We start from the raw sequence: 21,475 nt of genomic DNA, 5'->3' as shown, positions 1-21,475 counted from the left end.
CTGACTCCACTATACACAAGGCAAATGTGCAAGAGCAGCCAAGTTATCCTTTTCTCCAAAACTTGGGTTGCAGTGCAGATTTGTAACCTCACTTTCCTCTGCAGAGTTGGAAGTGCTTTTTTTCGAATGAGCTTTTAAACCGAGGACCCATTTGCCTGTTCGGGTTGGCAGTCAACACCCTCATGTCTAACATTACATCCAGAACCAAAACAAAAAACAGAGCTACTGGCTCTTCACCATATTACTGTTTGTTGAATTTTGCTGCACAAATTTGCCAAATTGACAACATTTTTTTTTTAAATTCGCAAGAAATCCTTTGAGGCATCTCTCAGGCATGATGAGAATTATAACAAAGTAGGTTTGTCTTTTCTTTGATCTGATCACGTAGCAAAATTTTAAAAGATACATAAGCCAGAGCTCTAAGTGCAGACAGTGCAGTAACAGGAGGCCTGAGATTCTTCAACTTCTCAAAAGACTGAAGACAGACAGTGTGACCTAATATTTTAGGATTTTTATTCTTTCAGATGCTGACTAACCAACTGTGTGTTTTCAGAATTTTCCTGTTATTTCAATTCAATTTTTTTCTAATTTCATTAGCCAAGCAGAACATCACTAGTACGTTAAGCATTTCTTCCTTACCTGCACAGGAGGAGTTCCATCATTGCTGTACCTAAACTCCCCTTCATCTCCACAACTGACTTGTTCATAATCCTCCAGCATTTTCACAGTCATGCCTGCTTTTAAATTCGCTTGTATATATTCCACATAGCTGCTCCGGCTGGCAAAATTTGAGCGTGTTTTGTAAGTGGTGGCTGTTTTTTTCCGTGGCTGTGGTATCAGTAAGTTACTGGTAGCCATGCTCCGTGGCTGGAATATTGATTTAACGTTCCTGGGCAGCATTTCTCCTGTCGACCCTGTCATACGATCAGGTTCTCTGTTCCGGTCCCAGCCCATGACACGAACTAATTCAGAAATCAGGTTTGCCATTGCCACGGTGAATTCAAACTCGCGCAGCAGCCGAGTCTGTTCTGGTACATGCAAGGCAGTGCAGTCCTGGCGCTCTCCACTTACATCTTGCCCACTGTTATTCAACTTGTCCATCAGTGAGGTGACACACAGATACCGTTTTACCAAAGAAAATAGGAGTTTTCCTGGAATCTGAAATGGAAAAGACAAAAGAGAATGAATTACAGTACGCAGGTGGTTAATGCTGCATTCCACAGTATTGTGGAATTAGGCCCATTTATATGGTGCCCCTGATGCCAGAGCACCAAGAGCAGAAGATAAACGATGCCTGCTTGAAATGAAATGTAATTTCCATTCCTGGCCACAAACATAAAATATTTTTTGGCTCTCAAGTCAATGACAATTTGATACAGTGCACAGAATAAAGTAAAACACAAGCACTTCGCCAAGATTAATCTAACAAAAAGGCATCAAGCCAGTTAGGAGATGGTCCAAGAGAAGAGTCGTAAAGGGAGAGAGAGATGGAGATACAGAGGTTTAAGACAGAGTTTCAGAAGTCGGTGCAAGACGCTGAAGATGAGAATGGAGGTCAAAGCCTAGGCTGCTGCAAGTTTGAATTTACAGTTGTAAGTGGCTTAGGAGCAAAGTTTCCCTTCCCTCAAGTGAAAATACAGAATGGAGTGGGATTGAAAGACAGTAGGGGGAGGAGATTGTCGAGGTCAAGGTTGCAGAGATGCCCGTGGATATGGGGCAGTGAGTTTGAGAGCGACATTGTGGAAGAATAGAGGGAAACTCTTTCGAGTTATCAACAGTCACAGATTGCAACTCTTTTCAAGTACAATCACAGTTCTTGGTTTCCGGGAATGGGACATGAACCCACAACCCTCTGATTCAAAGGCGAGGGTGCTATGAACTGAGCCACAGCTGACACCTCAAGAATAGAGGGAAAGTGCAGCCAGTAACACTCTAAATAAATTGGGGGTGATCAATAAAGTGCCTACAATGGCAAAATGCTTCAATTGTTGAGCACTAACATTGCTCATCATGATAAGCACAATATTTACCTTATAAAATTCAAAAAATCTCCACTATTCCAGGACAAAGCAGCCTGCTTGATTGACATCATATCCACAAACATTCGCTCCCTCCACCACAACGCACAGTAGCAGCAGTATGTACCATTTACAAGATGCACTGCAGAAACTCAGCAAGGCTCCTCAGGCAGCACCTTCCAAACCCATAACCACTACCATCTAGAAGGACAATGGCAACAGATAGATGGGAACACCACCACCTGGAAGTTCCCCTCCAAGCCACTCACCATCCTGACTTGGAAATATATCTGCATTCCTTCACTGTCGCTGGGTCAAAATCCTGGAACTCCCTCACTAACAGCACCGTGGGTGTACCTACACCAAATGGACTGCAGCAGTTCAAGCAGGCAGCTCACCACCACCTTCTCAAGGGCAACTAGGGATGGGCAATAAATGCTGGTCTAGCCAGCAAGGCCCACATCGCGTAAATGAATAAAAACAAAACATACGAACAAGAAGCAGGAGTCGGCCATTCAGACCCTCAAGCCTGTACCACCATTTAATAAGGTCATGGTTAATCTGATAGTAGCCCCAAATCTGCATCCCATCTACCCCCGATAACCTATCACCCCCTTGCTTACCAAGAGTCTACCCACCTGTGCCTTAAAAATTTTCAAAGACTCTGCTTCCACCACCTTTTCAGGAAGAGAGTTCCGAAGACTCACGACCCTCAGAGAAATAATTTCGCCTCATCTCTGTTTTAAATGGACGGCCCCTTTCTCTTTAAAACAGTGACCCCTAGTTCTAGATTCTCCCACGAGAAGAAATATTCTCTCCACATCCACCCTGTCAAGACCCCTCAGGATCTTATATGTCAATCAAGTCATTTTTAACTCTTCTAAACTCCAGCGGGTACAGCCTAGTCTTTCGAGCCTTTCCTCATAAGAATACCTGTTCCAGGTATAAGTCTGGTAAACCTTCTCTGAATTGCTTCCAACGCATTTACATCCTTCCTTAAATAAGGTACACAATACTCCAAATGTGGTCTCACTCGTGCCTCCCTACTTTTGTAATCAATTCCCCTCACAATAAATGATAACATTCTATGAACTTTCCAAATTACTTGCTGTACCTGCATACCTGTCTTTTGTGATTCATGCACTAGGGGACCCAGGTCCCTCTGCAGCTCAGAGCTCTGCAATCTCTCGCCATTTTGATTAAATGCTTCTCTTTTTCTCTTCCCACCAAAATCACATTTCACATTGTCCGACATTATTCTCCATTTGCTAGATCTTTGCCCACTCACTTAACCTATCTATAGCTTTTTGTGGCCTCCTTATGTCCTCTTCAAACTTACTTTCCTACCTACCTCTGTGCATCAGCAAATTTGGCAAACATCCCTTCAATCCCTTCATCCAAGTCATTTATATAAATTGTAAACAGTTGAGGTCCCAACACTGATCCCTGTGGCACACCACTCGTTACATCTTGCCAATCTGAAAAAGACCCATTTATTCCTACTCTCTGCTTCCAGTTAGCCAGCCAGTCTTCTATCCGTACAATAGGTTACCCCCTATACCATGAGCTTTTATTTTCCGCAATAACCTTTGATACGGCACTTTATCAAATGCCTTCTGGAAATCTGAGTACAGTACATCTACCGGTTCCCCTTTGTCCACAGCACATGTTACTTCCTCAAAGAACTCCAATAAGTTGGTTAAACATGATTTGCCTTTCACAAAACCATGTTGACTCTGCCTGATGACCTTGAGCTAATCCAGAAATTGTTTGGTAGTGGGGTAGAAGGCAGATATTGTCAAAGACCAATAGCCAGTTTGAAATAAAATCAGTATGTCATCTCCCACAGCAGGCTTGTAATTGTCACAGTTATCCTTCTCCCCTTTTCTGGGCAATAGTTTCAATGCAAGTCTATTTCTTTGGGGAATGCTTTAATTGCAATAATCAGGAATGTGAAATGATAGGGTGATGACAATACCTGAGGGAGGTGAATTCCTTCAAATGAAATTCCATGTTCTTCCGAGGAAGTGGTTTCTGCAAACAATTCCAACAGGGTGTAACGATTGTCAAAATCCATGTGCTGTTCAATCCCATCCTGCTGGCTCAGTGAGAGGAGAACATATGCCCGGCTACCTACAACACAACATAAAACTTCAAAACAGAGCCCAAAGCCATTCTGAATTTAGAAAACATTCAATACTTATTTTGTTCACATAAGAGTAAAGCTCAACAACTAATGTCCAACACTGACAGCCCTGAAAGATGTACAAATAAGTGCAAGTATTTCCTTCTTTAGTTACTGGGGTTTAAAAAGAGATTTGAACAGAAAATGCTTGAAATACACAGCACACCATAGCTACTTGTGTGTAAACACTTATCAGAACTGAATGAAAGATGAAAAGGTGCATTAGTAAGATTGGAAAAACAAAATGTGGGGAGGGGCAAGGAAAGAGAAGCATTAATAAACACTCCAATCATTTAGAGGGTTGAAAAACTGGAAACCTGAATTATATGTATTAGATTAACGTTTATAAAATTGTCTCTTTGAAAAGCCAAGATTTCTAGATCAGTTGATATGCAATACATAGTACTGAGCTCAGTACAATGACCCAGAAAGCATTAGGGCAGGCTTGCCTAACTTTTTCATGTGGGGGTCACAGTTCAAGTGTTTTCTCAGTCAAGAACCAGATGAGCAAATTTCAGAAAGACAAGGTTTGACACATTAAACAGCAACTTCAAAACAAACAACTTGCTGAGCAAAAAAAAATGTCAAATCAATGATGAATTGATAATCTTTAAAAATGAGTGATAAGTAAAGATGACAACAAAAGTGTGGGAGCAGGTGTGTGTGTGTCCAGCTAAAAGAGTGCTCATCACTCACTCACACCCTCAGCCACTGTGTGGGTGGGTGAGAGTGCACATCGGAGTGTGTGCGGGAGTGAGAGTGCGCGTCGGAGCGTGTGCGGGGGTGAGAGTGCGCGTCGGAGCGTGCGGGGGTGAGAGTGCGCGTCGGAGCGTGCGGGGGTGAGAGTGCGCGTCGGAGCGTGTGGGGGTGAGAGTGCGCGTCGGAGCGTGCGGGGGTGAGAGTGCACGTCGGAGCGCGGGGGTGAGAGTGCACGTCGGAGCGCGCGGGGGTGAGAGTGCACGTCGGAGCACGCGGGGGTGAGAGTGCACGTCGGAGCGCGCGGGGGTGAGAGTGCACATCGGAGCGCGCGGGGGTGAGAGTGCACGTCGGAGCGCGCGGGGGAGAGAGTGCACGTGCACTCCCCCTCTCCCCCTCACACACTCCCCCTCTCCCCCCTCACACACTTCCCCTCTCCCCCCTCACACACACTCCCCCCTCACACACACTCCCCCCTCACCCTCTCTCCTCACCCCCTCACTCTCTCAATCGCCCTCACACTCCCCCCTCCCTCAATCACCCCTCACTTTCCCCCTCTCCCTCATTCCCCCTCACTCTCCCCTTCAATCTCTCCTCACTATCCCCCTTCACTCTCCCCCTCTCTGCACCATCCCCCTCTCCACATTGCCTGCCCTGCCCTCATACCTCCTCCGCCTGCCCCGTCTCTCCCCCCACCTCCACCTGCCCCGTCTCCCCCCCACCCTCCGCCTGCCCCCTCCACCTGCCCCGTCCCACCCCCCCCTCCGCCTGCACTGCCCCCCCCACCCTCCGCCTGCCCCGTCTCCCCTCCACCCTCCGCCTGCCCCGTCCCTCGTCCCCCCCCACCCTCCGCCAGCCCCGTCTCCCCCCACCCACCCCGTCCCCCCCACCCTCCGCCTGCCCCGTCTCCCCCCCACCCTCCGTCTGCACCCCCCACCCTCCGCCTGCCCCGTCCCCCCCCACCCCCACCCCCCGCCTGCCTCCCCCCCCCGCCTGCCCCGTCCCCCCCCCCGCCCTCCGCCTGCCCCCCCCCCACCATCCGCCTGCCCCCCCCCTCCGCCTGCCCCGTCCTCACCCCCCCCCCTCCGCCTGCCCCGTCCCCCCCCCCCCCCCCCCCACCCCTCCGCCTGCCCCCTCCCCCTGCACTGCCCCCCCACTCCGCTCCTCCTGCCCAGTCCCCCCTCCTCTTGCCTCGTCCCCCACTCCGCTCTGCCTTCCCCGGGCCCCACTCTGGCTGCCCCAACACCCACTCCACTGTGTCCCCTCTCTCTCTCTTGGGGCCCTGAAACTTTCCTTAAAAGCTTACCTCACTTAAGCCTATCTGCAGCAAACGCAGAGAGAAACCAGCTTTGATTCGATGAACAGCTTTACGGCATTTTTCAAGTACAAGTCAGTTGAATGTCTGAGAAGCTTGACTGGTTGGGGGCCACAGTTGGACAAGCCTGCATCAGAGTATACCAAAGCTCTGACATGTGAGTTCTGTTCACTCTCCACCCAACCCCAATCCCTTCATTTTCTTCTCTGTCCACAAAGCTGGACCACAAGGACCCAATCAAGATTGGAGAAAGGGGAAAAGCAAATGAGCAAGTCAGCCTCCCGGCAGCTCGTTCAACACATCCACTGGCCAACCTCTAGTTAGAGGCCACTTTTTGTCACTGAAAATAAAAACAATTGGAAATACTGGAAATCTGTAGTAAAAAGTGAAGTAATTGCACTATACATTAGTTTGATAGCACCTGTAAACAGAAAAGGCTTTTTTGAACTCACAGACTTAACATGGAAAATTAATGGCACAGAAGGAGGCCATTCAGCCCATTGTGACCGTGCCAGCCATAAAAAGTTATCCAACCTCAACCCACTTTCCAGTTCTTGGCCTGTAGCCTTGTAGGTCACAGCATCCAAGTTTTTTTTTAAAGTGATGAGGGTTTCTGCCATACTTCACCCACTGGGTGAAAAGAATTTCCCAGCTCCCCTCTATTCCATGCCCCCTGATTACTGATCTCTCTGCTAATGGTAACAGGTCCTTACTGTCAACTGTATCCAGGCCCCTCAATTTAATTAAGCCTCTGCTCAGCCTCTTCTGTTCCAAAGAAAACAGACACAACCTATCCAAACTTTTCTCATAGCTAAAATTTTCTGGTCCTGGCAACATCTTCACAAATCTCATTTGTACACTAGTGTGATCACATCCTTCCTGTAATACAGTGACCAGAACTATATGCTATGTCTGTGGTCTAGTGTTTTATACATAATCGTGTGGTCTAGTGTTTTATACATAACCGTGTGCTGTGTCTGTGGTCTAGTGTTTTACACATAATCGTGTGGTCTAGTGTTTTATACATAACCGTGTGCTGTGTCTTGGGTCTAGTGTTTTATACATAACCATGTGCTGTGTCTTGGGTCTAGTGTTTTATACATAACCATGTGCTGTGTCTGTGGTCTAGTGTTTTATACATAACCATGTGCTGTGTCTGTGGTCTAGTGTTTTATACATAACCGTGTGCTGTGTCTGTGGTCTAGGGTTTTATACATAACCATGTGCTGTGTCTTGGGTTTAGTGTTTTATACATAACCGTGTGCTGTGTCTGTGGTCTAGTGTTTTATACATAACCATGTGCTGTGTCTGTGGTCTAGTGATTTATACTTAACCATGTGCTGTGTCTGTGGTCTAGTGTTTTATACATAACCGTGTGCTGTGTCTGTGGTCTAGTGTTTTATACATAACCATGTGCTGTGTCTTGGGTTTAGTGTTCTATACATAACCATCTGCTGTGTCTTGGGTCTAGTGTTTTATACATAACCATGTGCTGTGTCTGTGGTCTAGTGTTTTATACATAACCATGTGCTGTGTCTGTGGTCTAGTGTTTTATACATAACCATGTGCTGTGTCTTGGGTTTAGTGTTCTATACATAACCGTCTGCTGTGTCTTGGGTTTAGTGTTTTATACATAACCATGTGCTGTGTCTTGGGTCTAGTGTTTTATACATAACCATGTGCTGTGTCTGTGGTCTAGTGTTTTATACATAACCATGTGCTGTGTCTTGGGTCTAGTGTTTTATACATAACCATGTGCTGTGTCTGTGGTCTAGTGTTTTATACATAACTGTGTGCTGTGTCTTGGGTCTAGTGTTTTATACATAATCATGTGGTCTAGTGTTTTATACATAACCGTGTGCTGTGTCTGTGGTCTAATGGTTTACACAGTTCTAGCATAACCTTCCTTTTATATTCTATACCTGGGTTAATAAAGAAAAGTATCATCTATATCTTTCTTAACTACCTCATCTACCTGTACTTTTACTTTCAGCATCTATGCATATACATTCCAACACACTGTTCTTCTACAGTTCCCGGTATCCTACCATTTATTGTGCATTCCCTTATCTTGTTTACCCTCTCCAAATGCATTACTTGCTTAGATTTCTAGTATTCCTATTTCACTTTGCTGTGCCTGCTAGCCACTCTATGCACTTTACAAGGTAACTGCGCCTAGCCAAAACATCTTTCCTGATGTTTGTTAAAAATACATCTTCCTGCTCGATGCAGTAATTGCAGTGCTGCAATAATCTACAATTCAAAAGTTCCAATTTTAAAACTAAGATATTGTGACATTAAGCAGGAAAGGGAAGCTTAGCATGAAGAACCAGAGCAAAAATTGGAGCTCAGTTTTGAGGTCTGAACATAACTAATGATTCACAGCACAAAGACAGGCACGTGCCCAGCTCAAAATGTTAGGCAATGGTCAAAGGACATATGACTGTCCACGTGGCTGGAACAGCCACAACAATGCCGGACGTAACCAGCTTGGCAGGGTGACTCATACAGCCAACTATTGGCCTCTGAAACACTCTTTGATAGATCCTACATCTGTCCATGCATGCAGTTACTTCCTTATGATTACATTAACTTATTTGAATAGGCAATAGTCAGTTAATTATCACCATTGTTTTATCTTGGCTCTGCTGCTATAGCACGTATGATACTTTTCACACGCCTCAGCTGTGACTCAGTTGGTAACACTCTTGCCTCTGAGTCACAAGGCTCCGGGCTCAAGTTGGACTCCAAGACTTGAGCACAAAAATCAAGGTTGACACTCAGGCCAGCATTGAAGCACTGCTGCACTGTAGCAGGTGCAGCTGTTCAGTTGAGATGTTAAACCTTGACTGCCCTTTCAGAAAGACATAAAAGATCCCATAGCACTATTTTGAAGATGACCAGGAGAGTTATCCCAGGTGTCCTGGTCAATATTAATACCCAAATCAAAATCACAAGAACAATTCTCAGGTCAATAGCACATTGCTACTTGGGAGATTGCACTCTCTCACCCTGGCTATTCCCCCCAGCACAGCCCTCAACTTCACTCTTAAATCCAAGCGATGCTGACTTGAAAGGATATCAAGAAACAGCTGAAGGCACTGGATAGTGCAAAGGCTATGGGCCCCGACAATAGTACTGAAGACATGTGCTCCAGAACTTGCCGTGCCCCTAGCCAAGTTGTTCCTGTACAGCTACAACACTGGCATCTACCCAGCTATGTGGAAAATTGCCCAGGTACATCCTGTACACAAAAAGCAGGACAAATCCAACCCGGCCAATTACCCCCCCATCAGTCTACTCTCGATCATCAGTAAAGTAATGGAAGGAGTCATCAACAGTGCTATCAAGCGGCACTTGCTTAGCTACTCACTGATGCCCAGTTTGGGTTCCGCCAGGGCCACTCAGCTCCTGACCTCGTTACAGCCTTGGTTCAAACATGGACAAAAGAGTTGAACATCCGAGGTGGGGTGAGAGTGACTGCTCTTGACATCAAGGCAGTATGTGACCGAGTGTGGGATCAAGAAGCCCTAGCAAAACTGGAGTCAATGGGAATCAGGCGGAAAACTCTCCACTGGTTGGAGTCATACCCTAGCACAAAGCAAGATGGTTGTCGTTGTTGGAGGTCAGTCATCTCAGCTCCAGGACATCACTGCAGGAGTTCCTCATAGTAGTGTCCTCGGCCCAGCTATCTTCAGCTGCTTCATCAATGACTTTCCTTCCATCATAAGGTCAGAAGTGGGGATGTTCGCTGATGATTGCACAATGTTCAGCACCATTCACAACTCCTCAGATACCGAAGCAGCTCATGTTCAAATGCAGCAAGACCTGGACAATATCCAGGCTTGGGCTGACAAGTGGCAAGTAACATTCACGCCACACATGTGCCTCGCAATGACAATCTCCAACAAAAGGGAATCTAACCAGCGCCCCTTGAAATTCAATGGCATTACATTCACTGAATCCCCCAATATCAACACTCTGGGGGTTACCATTGACCAGGAACTGAACTGGACCAGCCATATAAATACTGTGGCTACAAGAGCAGGTTAGAGGCTGGGAATCCTGCAACAGTTAGCTCACCTCCTGATTCCCCAAAGTCTGTCCACCATCTACAAGGCACAAGTCAAGAGTGTGATGGAATACCCTCCACTTGCCTGGATGAGTGCAGCTCCCACAACACTCAAGAAGCTTGACACATCCAGGACAAAGCAGCCCACTTGATTGACACCATATCCACAAACATTCACTCCCTCCAACACCGACACACAGTAGCAGCAGTGTGTGCCATTTACAAGATGCACTGCAGAAATTCACCAAGGCTCCTTAGACAGCACCTTCCAAACCCACACCCACTACCGTCTAGAAGGACAAGGGCAGCAGATAGATGGGAACACCACCACCTGGAAGTTCCCCTCCAAGTCACTCACCACCCTGACTTGGAAATATATCGCCGCTCCTTCACTGTCGCTAGGTCAAAATCCTGGAACTCCTTTCCTGCATGGATCTATCCCCATCCTGCACTTCTCAGCATTGTTCAGAAGCACATGGGCCAAAATAAATGTGTGATGAGGTAGAATTTCAGTATTGACTGCCTTTTTGAGTATAGTGCAACTGTTTCTTAGCAAATGATTTCACTGTCCCAATCCTTGGTTGCCTTCTATCTCCCAGTATGAATCAAGTTCAGTCTTACTGCACCCTCCAACCATACACCACATCCACCAACCCCACCGCCCCAATACTGCTACTTCAGTGCTCAAGTTACAAAGGGACAAAAGCAGCTTCAGCATTTTCTAAACTGGCAAATGGAGTTCAATATGGGGAAGTGTGAGGTCAACCTCTTTAGATCACAGACACACAAATCAGAATATTTTCTTACTGGTGATCGACTAGAAACTATGGAGGGGCAAAGGGATTTGGATGCCTAGCTACTCATATCACGAAAAGCACAGGTACAGAAAGCATTCAAATGGCTAATGGAATATTGGTCTTTATCTCTGAATTACAAAAGCGAGGAAGTGCTGTTTCAGTTGTACAGAGCCTTGATCAGATTCCATTTTTGAGTCATTGCATTCAGTTCTGAGCACCATACATCAGCAAAAGTTGCAAACTGATTGCTAGGGATACCCTGGTAGTATCTGATGGAACTGCATTCTCAGATAAGTCCCTCATTACTTGAGCTTTGCTTTTAAATAAATAGATGATTAAAATGAACATAGTCTACACTGATCAATTTAAAATAATTTTTTGCTACAAAAATTTTAAGTTACCTGTGATTCAAAAAAGGCAAATGAATTTAAATGGCAAGGAGCCTTCACACAAAACAAATTAAATAATTCTGCAATTCAGATTCTTTTAAAAGCTTAGAATTAACAGAGGTAGGAGGTATTGTCAAAATAAATTAACTGTACTACACACATCGCAGTACTAAAAATTAAGGCCATTTATTTGAGAAGTAGCATCAATAGTCCAAGCCTACTGGAACATGATCAACAAACACCTTGAAATTCTTGAAAAGCAGATTTTTCAATTCTTTTTCAAGTCTAATCCAATTACCAGAAGTTGCTGGCTCCATCCTTAACCACCATCACCAATCATTGCTGACTCCATCCTTTTCCAAACCTCACTAGGTAAGGCAAGGTGTCAAAGGACTGGAGGCCTGCGAATGTTGTATCATTATTTAAAAAGGGTGCAAGGGATAGGCCAAATAATTATAGGCCGGTCAGACTGACTTTGGTGGTGGGCAGATTATTGGAAACAATTCTGAAAGGCAGGATAAACTCTCACTTAGAAAGGCAAGGATTGATCAGGGATAGTCAGCATGGTTTTGTTAGGGGAAGATCGTGTCTTACTAACTTAATATAATTTTTTGAGGAAGTAACAAGGAGGATTGATGAGGGTAGTGCAGGGGATCTCGTCTACATGGATTTAGTAAGGCATTTGACAAGATCCCATGTGGCAGTGAGATCCCATGGGAAGGTGGCAAGTTGGATCCAAAATTTGCTCAGTGACAGGAAACAAAGGGTTATGCTCAATGGACATTTTTGAGAGTGGAAAGTGGTTTCCAGTGGTGTTTCACAGGAATTAGTGTTGGGTCCCTTGCTGTTTGTTGTATATATGAATGATTTGGACTTAAATATGGGAGGACTTAAATATTATTGGGAAATTTGCAGATGAAACAAAAATTGGCCGTGTAGTTGACAGTGAAGAGGATAGCTGTTGTATCCAGAATGATATCAATGGTTTGGTCGAGTGGGCGGAAAAGTGAAAAATGGAATTCAATCCGGAAAAGCGTGAGGTAACGCATCTGGGGAGGGCAAGCAAAGCAACGGAAGACTCAATACGCAGGAGGATATTGAGAGGGGTTGGGAAAGAGGGAGACCTTGGTGTGCATATCCACAGGTCCCTAAAGTGGCAGGACAGATAGATAAAGTGATAGAGAAAGCCTATGCAATGCCTTGCTTAATTGGACGAGGTATTGAATACAAAAGCAGGGATGTAATGATGGAACTGCATAAAACATTGGTTAGACCACAACTGAAATTTTGTGTACACGTCTGGTCACCACATTACAGGAAGGACATAATTGCTCTGGAGAGAGTGCAGAGGAGATTCACAAGAACGTTGCCATGGCTTGAAAATTGCAGCTATGAGGAAAGATTGGTTAGGTTAGGGTTGTTTCCCTTAGAACAGAAGCTGAGGGGTGACCTAATTGATATGTACAAAATTATGAGGGGCCTAGATAGGGTAGACAGGAAAGGGCTGTTTCCCCTAGCTGAGGGGCCAATTACCAGGGGGCATAGGTTTAAGGTGATTGGCAGAAGGATCAGAGGGGGCATGAAGAAAAACTTTACCACAAAGAGAGTGATGGGCATCTGGAATTCACTGCCCCAATTGGTAGTTCAGGCTGAAACACTCAACTAATTTAAAAGGTACCTGGATCTGCACCAGGAGTGCTATAACATGCAAGGCTATGGACCGGCTGCTAGAAAGTGGGATTAAAATGGGCAACTAGTTTTTTTGGACCGTGCAGATGTGATGGGCTGAAAGGCCTCTTTCAGCACTGTAACTTTGCTGTGGTTCTTTGATTGCCCATTCTAACCTTACTGAGATAGAATTGGGGAAATCTGGTGGTTTGATTAAACTTATTCACATTTGTCATGGCTCAGGGCAAAGGGGGGCTTGATATCACAGCACACTATCCCCAGAGAGTCATGACACCACTCTCACCCATCACTGCTGGCTCCATCCTTAAACACCGTCCCCATCATTGCTGGCTCCATCCTTAACCACTGTCACCCAACATTGCTGGCTCCATCCTTAACCACCTTCCCCCATCATTGTTGGCTCCATCCTTAACCACCTTCCCCCATCATCGCTGGCTCTATCCTTAAACACTGTTCCCATCATTGCTGGCTCCATTCTTAAAACACCTTCCCCCATCATCGCTGGCTTCATCCTTAAACACCGTCCCCATCATCACTGGCTTCATCCTTAACCACTCTCACCCAGCATTGCTGGTTCCATCCTTAACAACCTTCCCTCATCATCGCTGGCTCCATCCTTAACCATTCTCACCCATCATCGCTGGCTCCATCCTTAACCATTCTCACCCATCATCGCTGGCTCCATCCTTAACCACTGTCACCCATCATTGCTGGCTCCATCCTTAACCATTCTCACCCATCATCGCTGGCTCCATCCTTAACCATTCTCACCCATCATCGCTGGCTCCATCCTTAACCATTCTCACCCATCATCGCTGGCTCCATCCTTAACCATTCTCACCCATCATCGCTGGCTCCATCCTTAACCACTGTCACCCATCATTTCTTCTCTTTACTTCAAATATGTTCTTGTCATACACACTCTTCCTGCTCTCTATGTCAAGATACATTGCCATATTTGAAAACTAAGCTTGTTTTTTACGAAGCTCAGAATTTACTTCTGCTACAATCTTGAGGTTGTAAAACCCAATCAATATCATTGGCTAGCTTGACATCAGTCTTTTTATAGAATTTTAATATCTAGTGGTAGCTTACATCTAGAACTTGGCCCTTCACTCAGATTCCTCAATTTAAGAATAAATAAATCATCTGCCTGCTTTAAAACATTTCAAATCTGATGGATTTTTAGCCATACTCTACTTTAGCAAATACAGCTCTTGGCCGGAGCATCAGGCTTCAGGTTGAAAACCTGATTATAGGATCTTTAGTTGCTTGGTAGATCAAAACTTGAGTATTGATGAAAAAGGAGCCATGCCGTCAAAGCTTTTCGTCTTGCACTCATCAGGACAGAATCGCAAGAATACCAAATCTCAAAGGGAACAAAAATTTATACTGCATGTGAATGGGGTGCTGATTATTTGGCAAGTGGACTTTGATTGATACAGGAGATGCCATGGAGAATGCACTGGGGAACAGTTAACTGCCAAGCTTTTGTTTAAATACAAACCAAGCAAGTTGACTCTGATTGGTCAAGGCATTGCTATGGGAATGAACCAGGGATTGGCTGTTCTCTCAAGCTTTTGCTTAGTTGAAAAAGGCACAATGCATGAAGATGTTCTTTCTGTTTGCAAAGGTCAGGGCCCTGCGTGTAGCTTCTAGAACACATAAGTGAGTCACTGCAAGCCTGATCTATAATCTTAAACTAGTTGTTAGTGTAATTCTTAGCACAATTGGGATTGTTTAGTAGGTGTTGTCCAATCGCAGAATCACATCTACGGTTGAACACTATGTTCTGAGTTTTGCAAGCATGGGTTAGTTGAGTATAGTCAATACTTTGCCTGTTGTGAACAGCCGAAGGGACATGCTGCAAGATTTTATCTACCAGCCATTGGGACATATGGCCTACATACCTGGCATCACACCAGCACTGAAATTCATATACCACATTACTCATTTGTGCAGTGGAGAATACCACTCATGCTGCTACTGCATAGTAGCAGTATGAAATGACTCGCTGCACAAGTTGCTCAAATTTTTGAGACACCTTACCCTTCCAGAGTAATTTGAGGTAGACTGGGCATGTTTCAAGTCCAAAAGTGGGAGAATAGCTTTAATGTGTCCTATTTCTGCATCAAGCTTACAGTGACTAAATGGCTCGGGCCCAATTTACGAGGTTGCCAAAAAGGCCAATCTTATAGCGCATGGAACTATAGAAATCCAAATGCTTATACTGACAGTGAAGGTGGGCTTGCAGTATATAGTAATAGAGAACCCACTGGCAGATTTTGTCCCTTCATTCTTCAGCAATATACAAGGTCTTTGCTAGTAGTAAGGTATAACCATAAGCTACATAAAACCTTTGTCGTATCCATATGGCATGAAAAAGATCATAAACTGTTTAAATCTTAACCTTACTTTTTTGCTTATTTAAAAAGTGGACTTTTTTTTAAAAGTGGACCAAAAGATAGATGCTATAGGTCACATCATTGACAAGTAGGCTACAACTTCTGGAAATTTCCAACAGCAGTTACAGGACAAAAGCTCAACCTTCATCCTTGTGGAATCTCACACTTGTCATTGTGAGGGCACATTACAATCAACAAAACCAGGGGCCAGCAGACGTCTCCCCAGCCTGGTCCTAATACAAAGGGAAAGCAACCGAAATTCATTATACCTATACTAATAGCCACCATCTAAGGTGAACAATGGATTTTGACCAGTGACATAGAAACTGCTCATCAGCCTGCAACTGACTCATTAATGGGCAACATCATAGGACCTAAGCTTCTGGCCTTTGGAAAGTTTTAATATTACATTTCTAGACTTGCAACTCAGTCTGCAGTTTAATCTCCAGCCTGCAAACACCACAGTAGGGCTCCAGGTTGACAAACAGCCTGCATCAAGTCTAATCCTCCTTGAAGCTGTTTCTCTGGCAGATTCCTGCCATCACCTCAGAGAATCTTTACTGTGCAGAAGTAGGCCATTCGGCCCATTGAGTCTGCATTGGCTCTCTGAAAGAGCATTCTACCTAGTCCCACTCTCAGCAAATACCTGAACAGACCAAGTCTTTGTATACCAACCTCATCTCGCTATGTCACCATCAACTTTAAAGGGATTCTGCAATATCCTGCTTCAGTAGCTGAACCCACCTGAACTGTAACTCTTCTGTGAAGGAACCCTCACTGGACTCTTTGATTTTCTGGACTCTGGCAATCATGTGAACTGATAACCATATTTGTGGTTCTTTTTCTTTTATGTTATTCATAGTTGTAAAAACTCTTCTTTCCAATCTTTTTATTGTGTGCTTGTGTATAAAGCTACGACCATCCTCCAGATTTGAATGTATGAATAAACAATACTTCTGATTTAACTCTAAAGAGAGTTTGCTGCAAGTCACTTTAAAAACTGACCTCACAAACCAAGGGTTTAGGGGAAACACACCACAGCCTATTTCAAAAATTAAAACACCTCTGATTATCGATAGACAGTAAGAAAAATAAAGAAGTTCAGGTTTGCCTCTCTCCCCTTCAAGGCCCATAATACCTTGAAGTAGTGCATTCAGAAAGTGTGGTACAGATGATATGTTGCACAGTTTTACATCTATTCTAGCTGAAGACAGCCCTAGCTGAGTAGTAGATTCTAGAACTGGCACCAAGAATAACCAGACAATTTCCCATTGATTTATAAACACCAAGTGTCACCCCCAGACAATAAAATTAAAAATAGTTCAGCCTGGAAGAAAATAAAAAGACAGAAAACAAGCTCAAAATTGGAAAATTAAAATCACAATATGCTGAAAAATGAAACATCACAAATACAGAAGGAGCTAAAACTGTCAAACATTTTAAAGCTGGAAATCCATTTTATGCATGGGCAGGCAATTAGACCAGATAACTTTGAGGGGTAAAGTTTCATTTTATTACTGTTACTTTATTTACAGCACACATACCTAGATTACAATTAGAGGAAATTTATATTGCAAAACGTCAATAGCCAAGAAAATTATGACCTGAATCTCTTCAGAAAAGTAAAGATTCGCTTCACTCACTCCATGAAGGGCACCCAGTTTTTAAAAGATTTTTAAATCAGCTGCACAATGACTGCCTAAGAAAAGAAGTTGAGATTCTAGCTCAGTTCAGACAACTGGTTGTTATTTTGTCAAGGCTATCTATCAGTTTTTAAACCAACAAGCCACATGTCAGAGATACAGAACATGTAATTAACACTAAGCTACTTATTGCATTATGAATAAAAGTAAGCCACACTGTTGAGAGAAAGAAATGATGTTATAAAACTCAAGAAAAGGAGAAAGGAAAAGATTCTAGAACATAAAGAGCTGGATTTAGTGGCTGTAATAATGGAGTCACTTTGCTGCTGACCTCGAAATCTGGATCAATCCTTTACATCATTCTCACAAACCATTCTCCTCTTTCTCCTCTCCCAGAGAAGGAGAGAATAAGCTGATGCATACAACCAGATACTAAAAGTTCACCTTCTTCACATTAGAATCAGAAATTTATTTCAGAGGAGGTGGCCATCCAGCCCATCATATCTTTGTTGGGTGAAAAAGAGTTTTCCAGCCTAATCCAACTTTGAGGGGTAAAGTTTGATTTTATTACTGCTGCTGGTTCTCATGAGCTTTACACTTCAATTTCTTGCTTTTCCTGATGCTCTTCAAAATTTCTCCTTTGCAAATATTTATTTGATTTCCTTTCAAAAGTTATGAACTCTGATTCTATCAGTTCTGGTATGATATCCCAAATTCTACATTAGTTCTGTGTTCCCCATTGTTTGAACAACCTAAAATCTATGCCCTCTAAATATTGGCTCACTAACAATTAGAAACAACTTTTCCCATTTACCATGGTAAAATTCCTGATTATTTGGAATATTACTATTAATGAGACAATGGTGACATACTCTACTTTTATTCTGCTGTCCTACTGATTTATGGGCAGAACCTTTGATTTCCCTCGGTTAGTTCACATGCTAGCCATCATAAGCCTAACCCAGGTAGTGTTGAGAGCTCCTGAGGAACTGGAAAAGGTTATGGAAATCAGTGGCTCCTGAAAGACATGCCTCTTGAAGTGAGGAAAGGAGGGACTTTTGCTTTGGCTCCTGCCAACACCTACTTCAAATCTCACTGAGAATTAAGAAAGCAACTGGATACAGCTGTAAAAACAAAAAATAAGCAGATTCCAATACCTTACCCAACCAGTGAGGAAATAAAGAGACTTACTTTGATACAGAATGTAGATCAGTTATGTCATCGGACAGTATTAAGTACAGCACTTAAGTATTTCAAGCATTTTGACCAAGCACTTTTTGAAGCAGCTTGTAAGAGTGAGGCATATGACAAAATCTGCAAGGCTTCAGCAAAATATAGAATCAAATTTCTCGATCTGGATAATAGCCGATTAATCTGAGAGCAGAAAATGAAGGAGAGAAAGATAAAGATAAGAGTACTCAAAGCAAAACAGCTGGAAATTTACCACTATACAGGGAAACAAACCATGTAATTGATATGTTTTATGGGTGTGGGGTGAAGGACTTAATTGTGATCCAGAAGATCTTTAAAAAACTGAAGAGGGAGAAAACTCAATTTACACAGTGGAGGCCCAAGTTTAGAATGATAGCATTCTCACATTTAGCAATGGGCAAGCATCCACCACAGGATCTTACAATTAGATTGAAAGAGTAACTTCATAATTTTTTTAAAAGGCTAGATCATTAAAAGTAACTACTTACTATCAAGAGCTCACCAGTGAAAGCCTGCCTGACCACCCACCATTGCAAATCTCAGGGCTGCGCGCTGGTATCACTAGCATAGTTCTTGGTACAATATGCTAAAGCTATGCAGAACAGTGTACATGGGGCTGAAGCAAACTAACCCCACAGAGAAGCAATGAGTTAACAATGGCTATCTTTAAATTTTAGATTTTCTGAGATATTGACTTGATATAAGGCAAGCATAAAATCAAAGTTAACAAACAATCACATAATTGTAACAGCGGAAAAGGAGGCCATTTGGCCCATCGTGTCTGCATCAGTTCTCCAAATGTCCTATTCATCTAGTACCATTCCCCCGCCTTCTCCCTGTAACCCTGCACATTCTTCCTTTTCAGATAAGTCTAATTCCCTTTTTGAATCTGCCTCCACCACACACTCAGGCAGAGCATTCCAAACCCTAACCATTCAGCGTGTAAAAAAGTTTTTCCACGAGTCACTTTTGCTTATTTGCCAATTATCTTGAAACCATGCCTTCTCGTTCTTGATCCTTCCATCAATAGGAACAGTTTCTCTCTATCTACTCTGTCCTGACCCCTCATACTTTTTATCTTTATTCATTCATGGGATGCAAGCATCGCTGGTAAAACCAGCTCATCTCTAATTGCCCTTGAGAAGGCGGTTTCTTGTTGGAGATGGTCATTGCCTGGTACTTCTTCAACCGCTGCAGTCCATGTGGTGTAGGTACACCCACAGTGCTATCAGGGTAGGAGTTCCAGGTCTTCAACCCAGTGATAGCGAAGGAAATGAGATATTTCCAAGTCAGAGTGGTGTGTGACTTGGAGGGGAACTTGCAGGTGATGAAGTTCCCATGTGTCTGCTGCCCTTGTCCTTCTGGGTGGTAGAGATCGCAGGTTTGGAAGCTGTTGTCAAAGGAGCCTTGGTGAGTTCCTGCAGTGCATCTTGTAGATGGTACACACGGCTGCTACTGTGCGTCGGTGGAGGAGGGAGTGAATGTGAAGGCGGTGGATGGGATTCCAATCAAGTGGGCTACTTTATCCTGGATCGCATCAAGTTCTTTGAGTGTTGTGGGAGCTGCACTCATCCAGGCAAGTGGGGAGTATTCCATCACACACCTGACTTGTGCCTTGTAGATGGTGGACAGGCTTTGGTGAGAAAGGTGGTGAGTTACTTGCCACAGAATTCCCAGCCCCTGACCTGCTCTTGTAGCCGCAATATTTATTTTAAATTAATTAATTAATTTTTTTATTCGTTCACAGGATGTGGGCTTCACTGGCTGGGCCAGCATTATTGCCCATCCTTAATTGCCCTGAAGAAGGTGGTGGTGAGCTGCCTTCTTGAACTGCTGCAGTCCATGTGGTGTAGGGAGACCCACCGCGCTGTTAGGAAGGGAGTTCCAGGATTCTGACCCAGCAACAGTGAGGGAATAGCGATATATTTCCAAGTCAGGATGGTGAGTTACTTGGAGGGCAATTTCCAGGTGGTGGTGTTCCCATCTATCTGCTGCCCTTGTCCTTCTAGATGGTAGTGGGCGTGGGTTTGGAAGGTGCTATCTAAGGAGCCTTGGTGAATTCCTGCAGTGCATCTTGTAGACGGTGTACACTGCTGCTACTGTGCACTGGTGGTGGAGGGAGCGAATGTTTGTGGATGTAGCGCCAATCAAGCGGGCTGCTTTGTCCTGGACGGTGTCAAGCTTCTTGAGTGTTGTGGAAACTGCACTCAGCCAGGCAAGAGGAGAGTAATCCATCACACTCCTGACTTGTGCATTGTAGATTGTGGACAGGCTTTGGGGAGTTAGGAGGTGAGTTACACATCACAGGGTTACTAGCCTCTGACCTGCTCTTACAACCACAGTATTTATATGGCTAGTCCAGTTCAGTTTCTGGTCAATGGTAACCCCCAGGGAGTTGATAGTGGGGGATTCAGTGATAAGAGTTTGGAGACGGTCACTGTCTGGCACAGTGCGGGCCGAGAGGGGAGGGCGGGCCAAGGGGGAGGAGAGGGGAGGGCGGGCCGAGGGGGAGGGGAGGGGGAGGGGAGGGCAGGCCGAGGGGGGGGGAGGGGAGGGGTGGGGCGGGGAGGGGAGGGGGGAGGGGTGGGGCGGGGAGAGCCGAGGGGGAGGGGTCTGGTGGGAAGGGCGGGCTGAGGGGGAGGGGAGGGGAAGGCGGGCCGAAGGGGAGGGGAGGGGAGGGGATGGCGGGCGGAGGGCGGGCCAAGGGGATGGGGAGAGGGAGGGGAGGGTGGGACGAGGGGGAGAGGAGCGGAGGGGAGGGCGGGACGAGGAGGAGAGGAGGGGAGGGGAGGGCGGGACAAGGGGGAGAGGAAGGGAGGGGAAGGCGGGACGAGGAGGAGAGGAGGGGAGGAGAGGGCGGGACGAGGGGGAGAGGAGGGGAGGAGAGGGCGGGATGAGGGGTAGAGGTAGAGAGAGGGAGGGGCGGTTCGGGGGGAAGGCAGGTTGAGGGGAGGGCGGGCGGGTGGGCGAAAGGTTGATGGCGGAAGAACAAGAGGCAGAGTGAGTTATTCCAGAGCATGGATCTGGTGGTTAATGGTGTGTGTCAGGAGGTTA

The 21,475-nt window shown here is 45.0% G+C and overlaps 1 protein-coding gene across 4 annotated transcripts in view; it reads right to left on the bottom strand.

Moving 5' to 3' along the window:
- The window catches only part of cul9 (cullin 9), a 318,678-nt gene that overhangs the window by 247,283 nt on the left and 49,920 nt on the right, over positions 1-21,475 (bottom strand). For 3 of the 4 annotated variants that reach the window (XM_078542786.1, XM_078542788.1, XM_078542787.1), the window contains exons 3-4: positions 3,997-4,151; positions 640-1,158 (exon numbers count right to left, since the gene is read on the bottom strand). In XM_078542786.1, coding sequence (XP_078398912.1) covers positions 640-1,158; positions 3,997-4,151 — 674 coding nt within the window. Of the gene's footprint in view, positions 1-639; positions 1,159-3,996; positions 4,152-18,400; positions 18,584-21,475 lie in introns of those variants that run through there. The other variant, XM_078542790.1, reaches the window with a different exon arrangement.

Source organism: Cetorhinus maximus, chromosome 5 (assembly GCF_964194155.1).
Source record: "Cetorhinus maximus chromosome 5, sCetMax3.hap1.1, whole genome shotgun sequence".
NCBI classification, from domain to species: Eukaryota; Metazoa; Chordata; class Chondrichthyes; order Lamniformes; family Cetorhinidae; genus Cetorhinus; species Cetorhinus maximus.
Note: the sequence above shows the minus strand (reverse complement) of the source record. Positions and strands in the feature narration are given on the sequence as shown.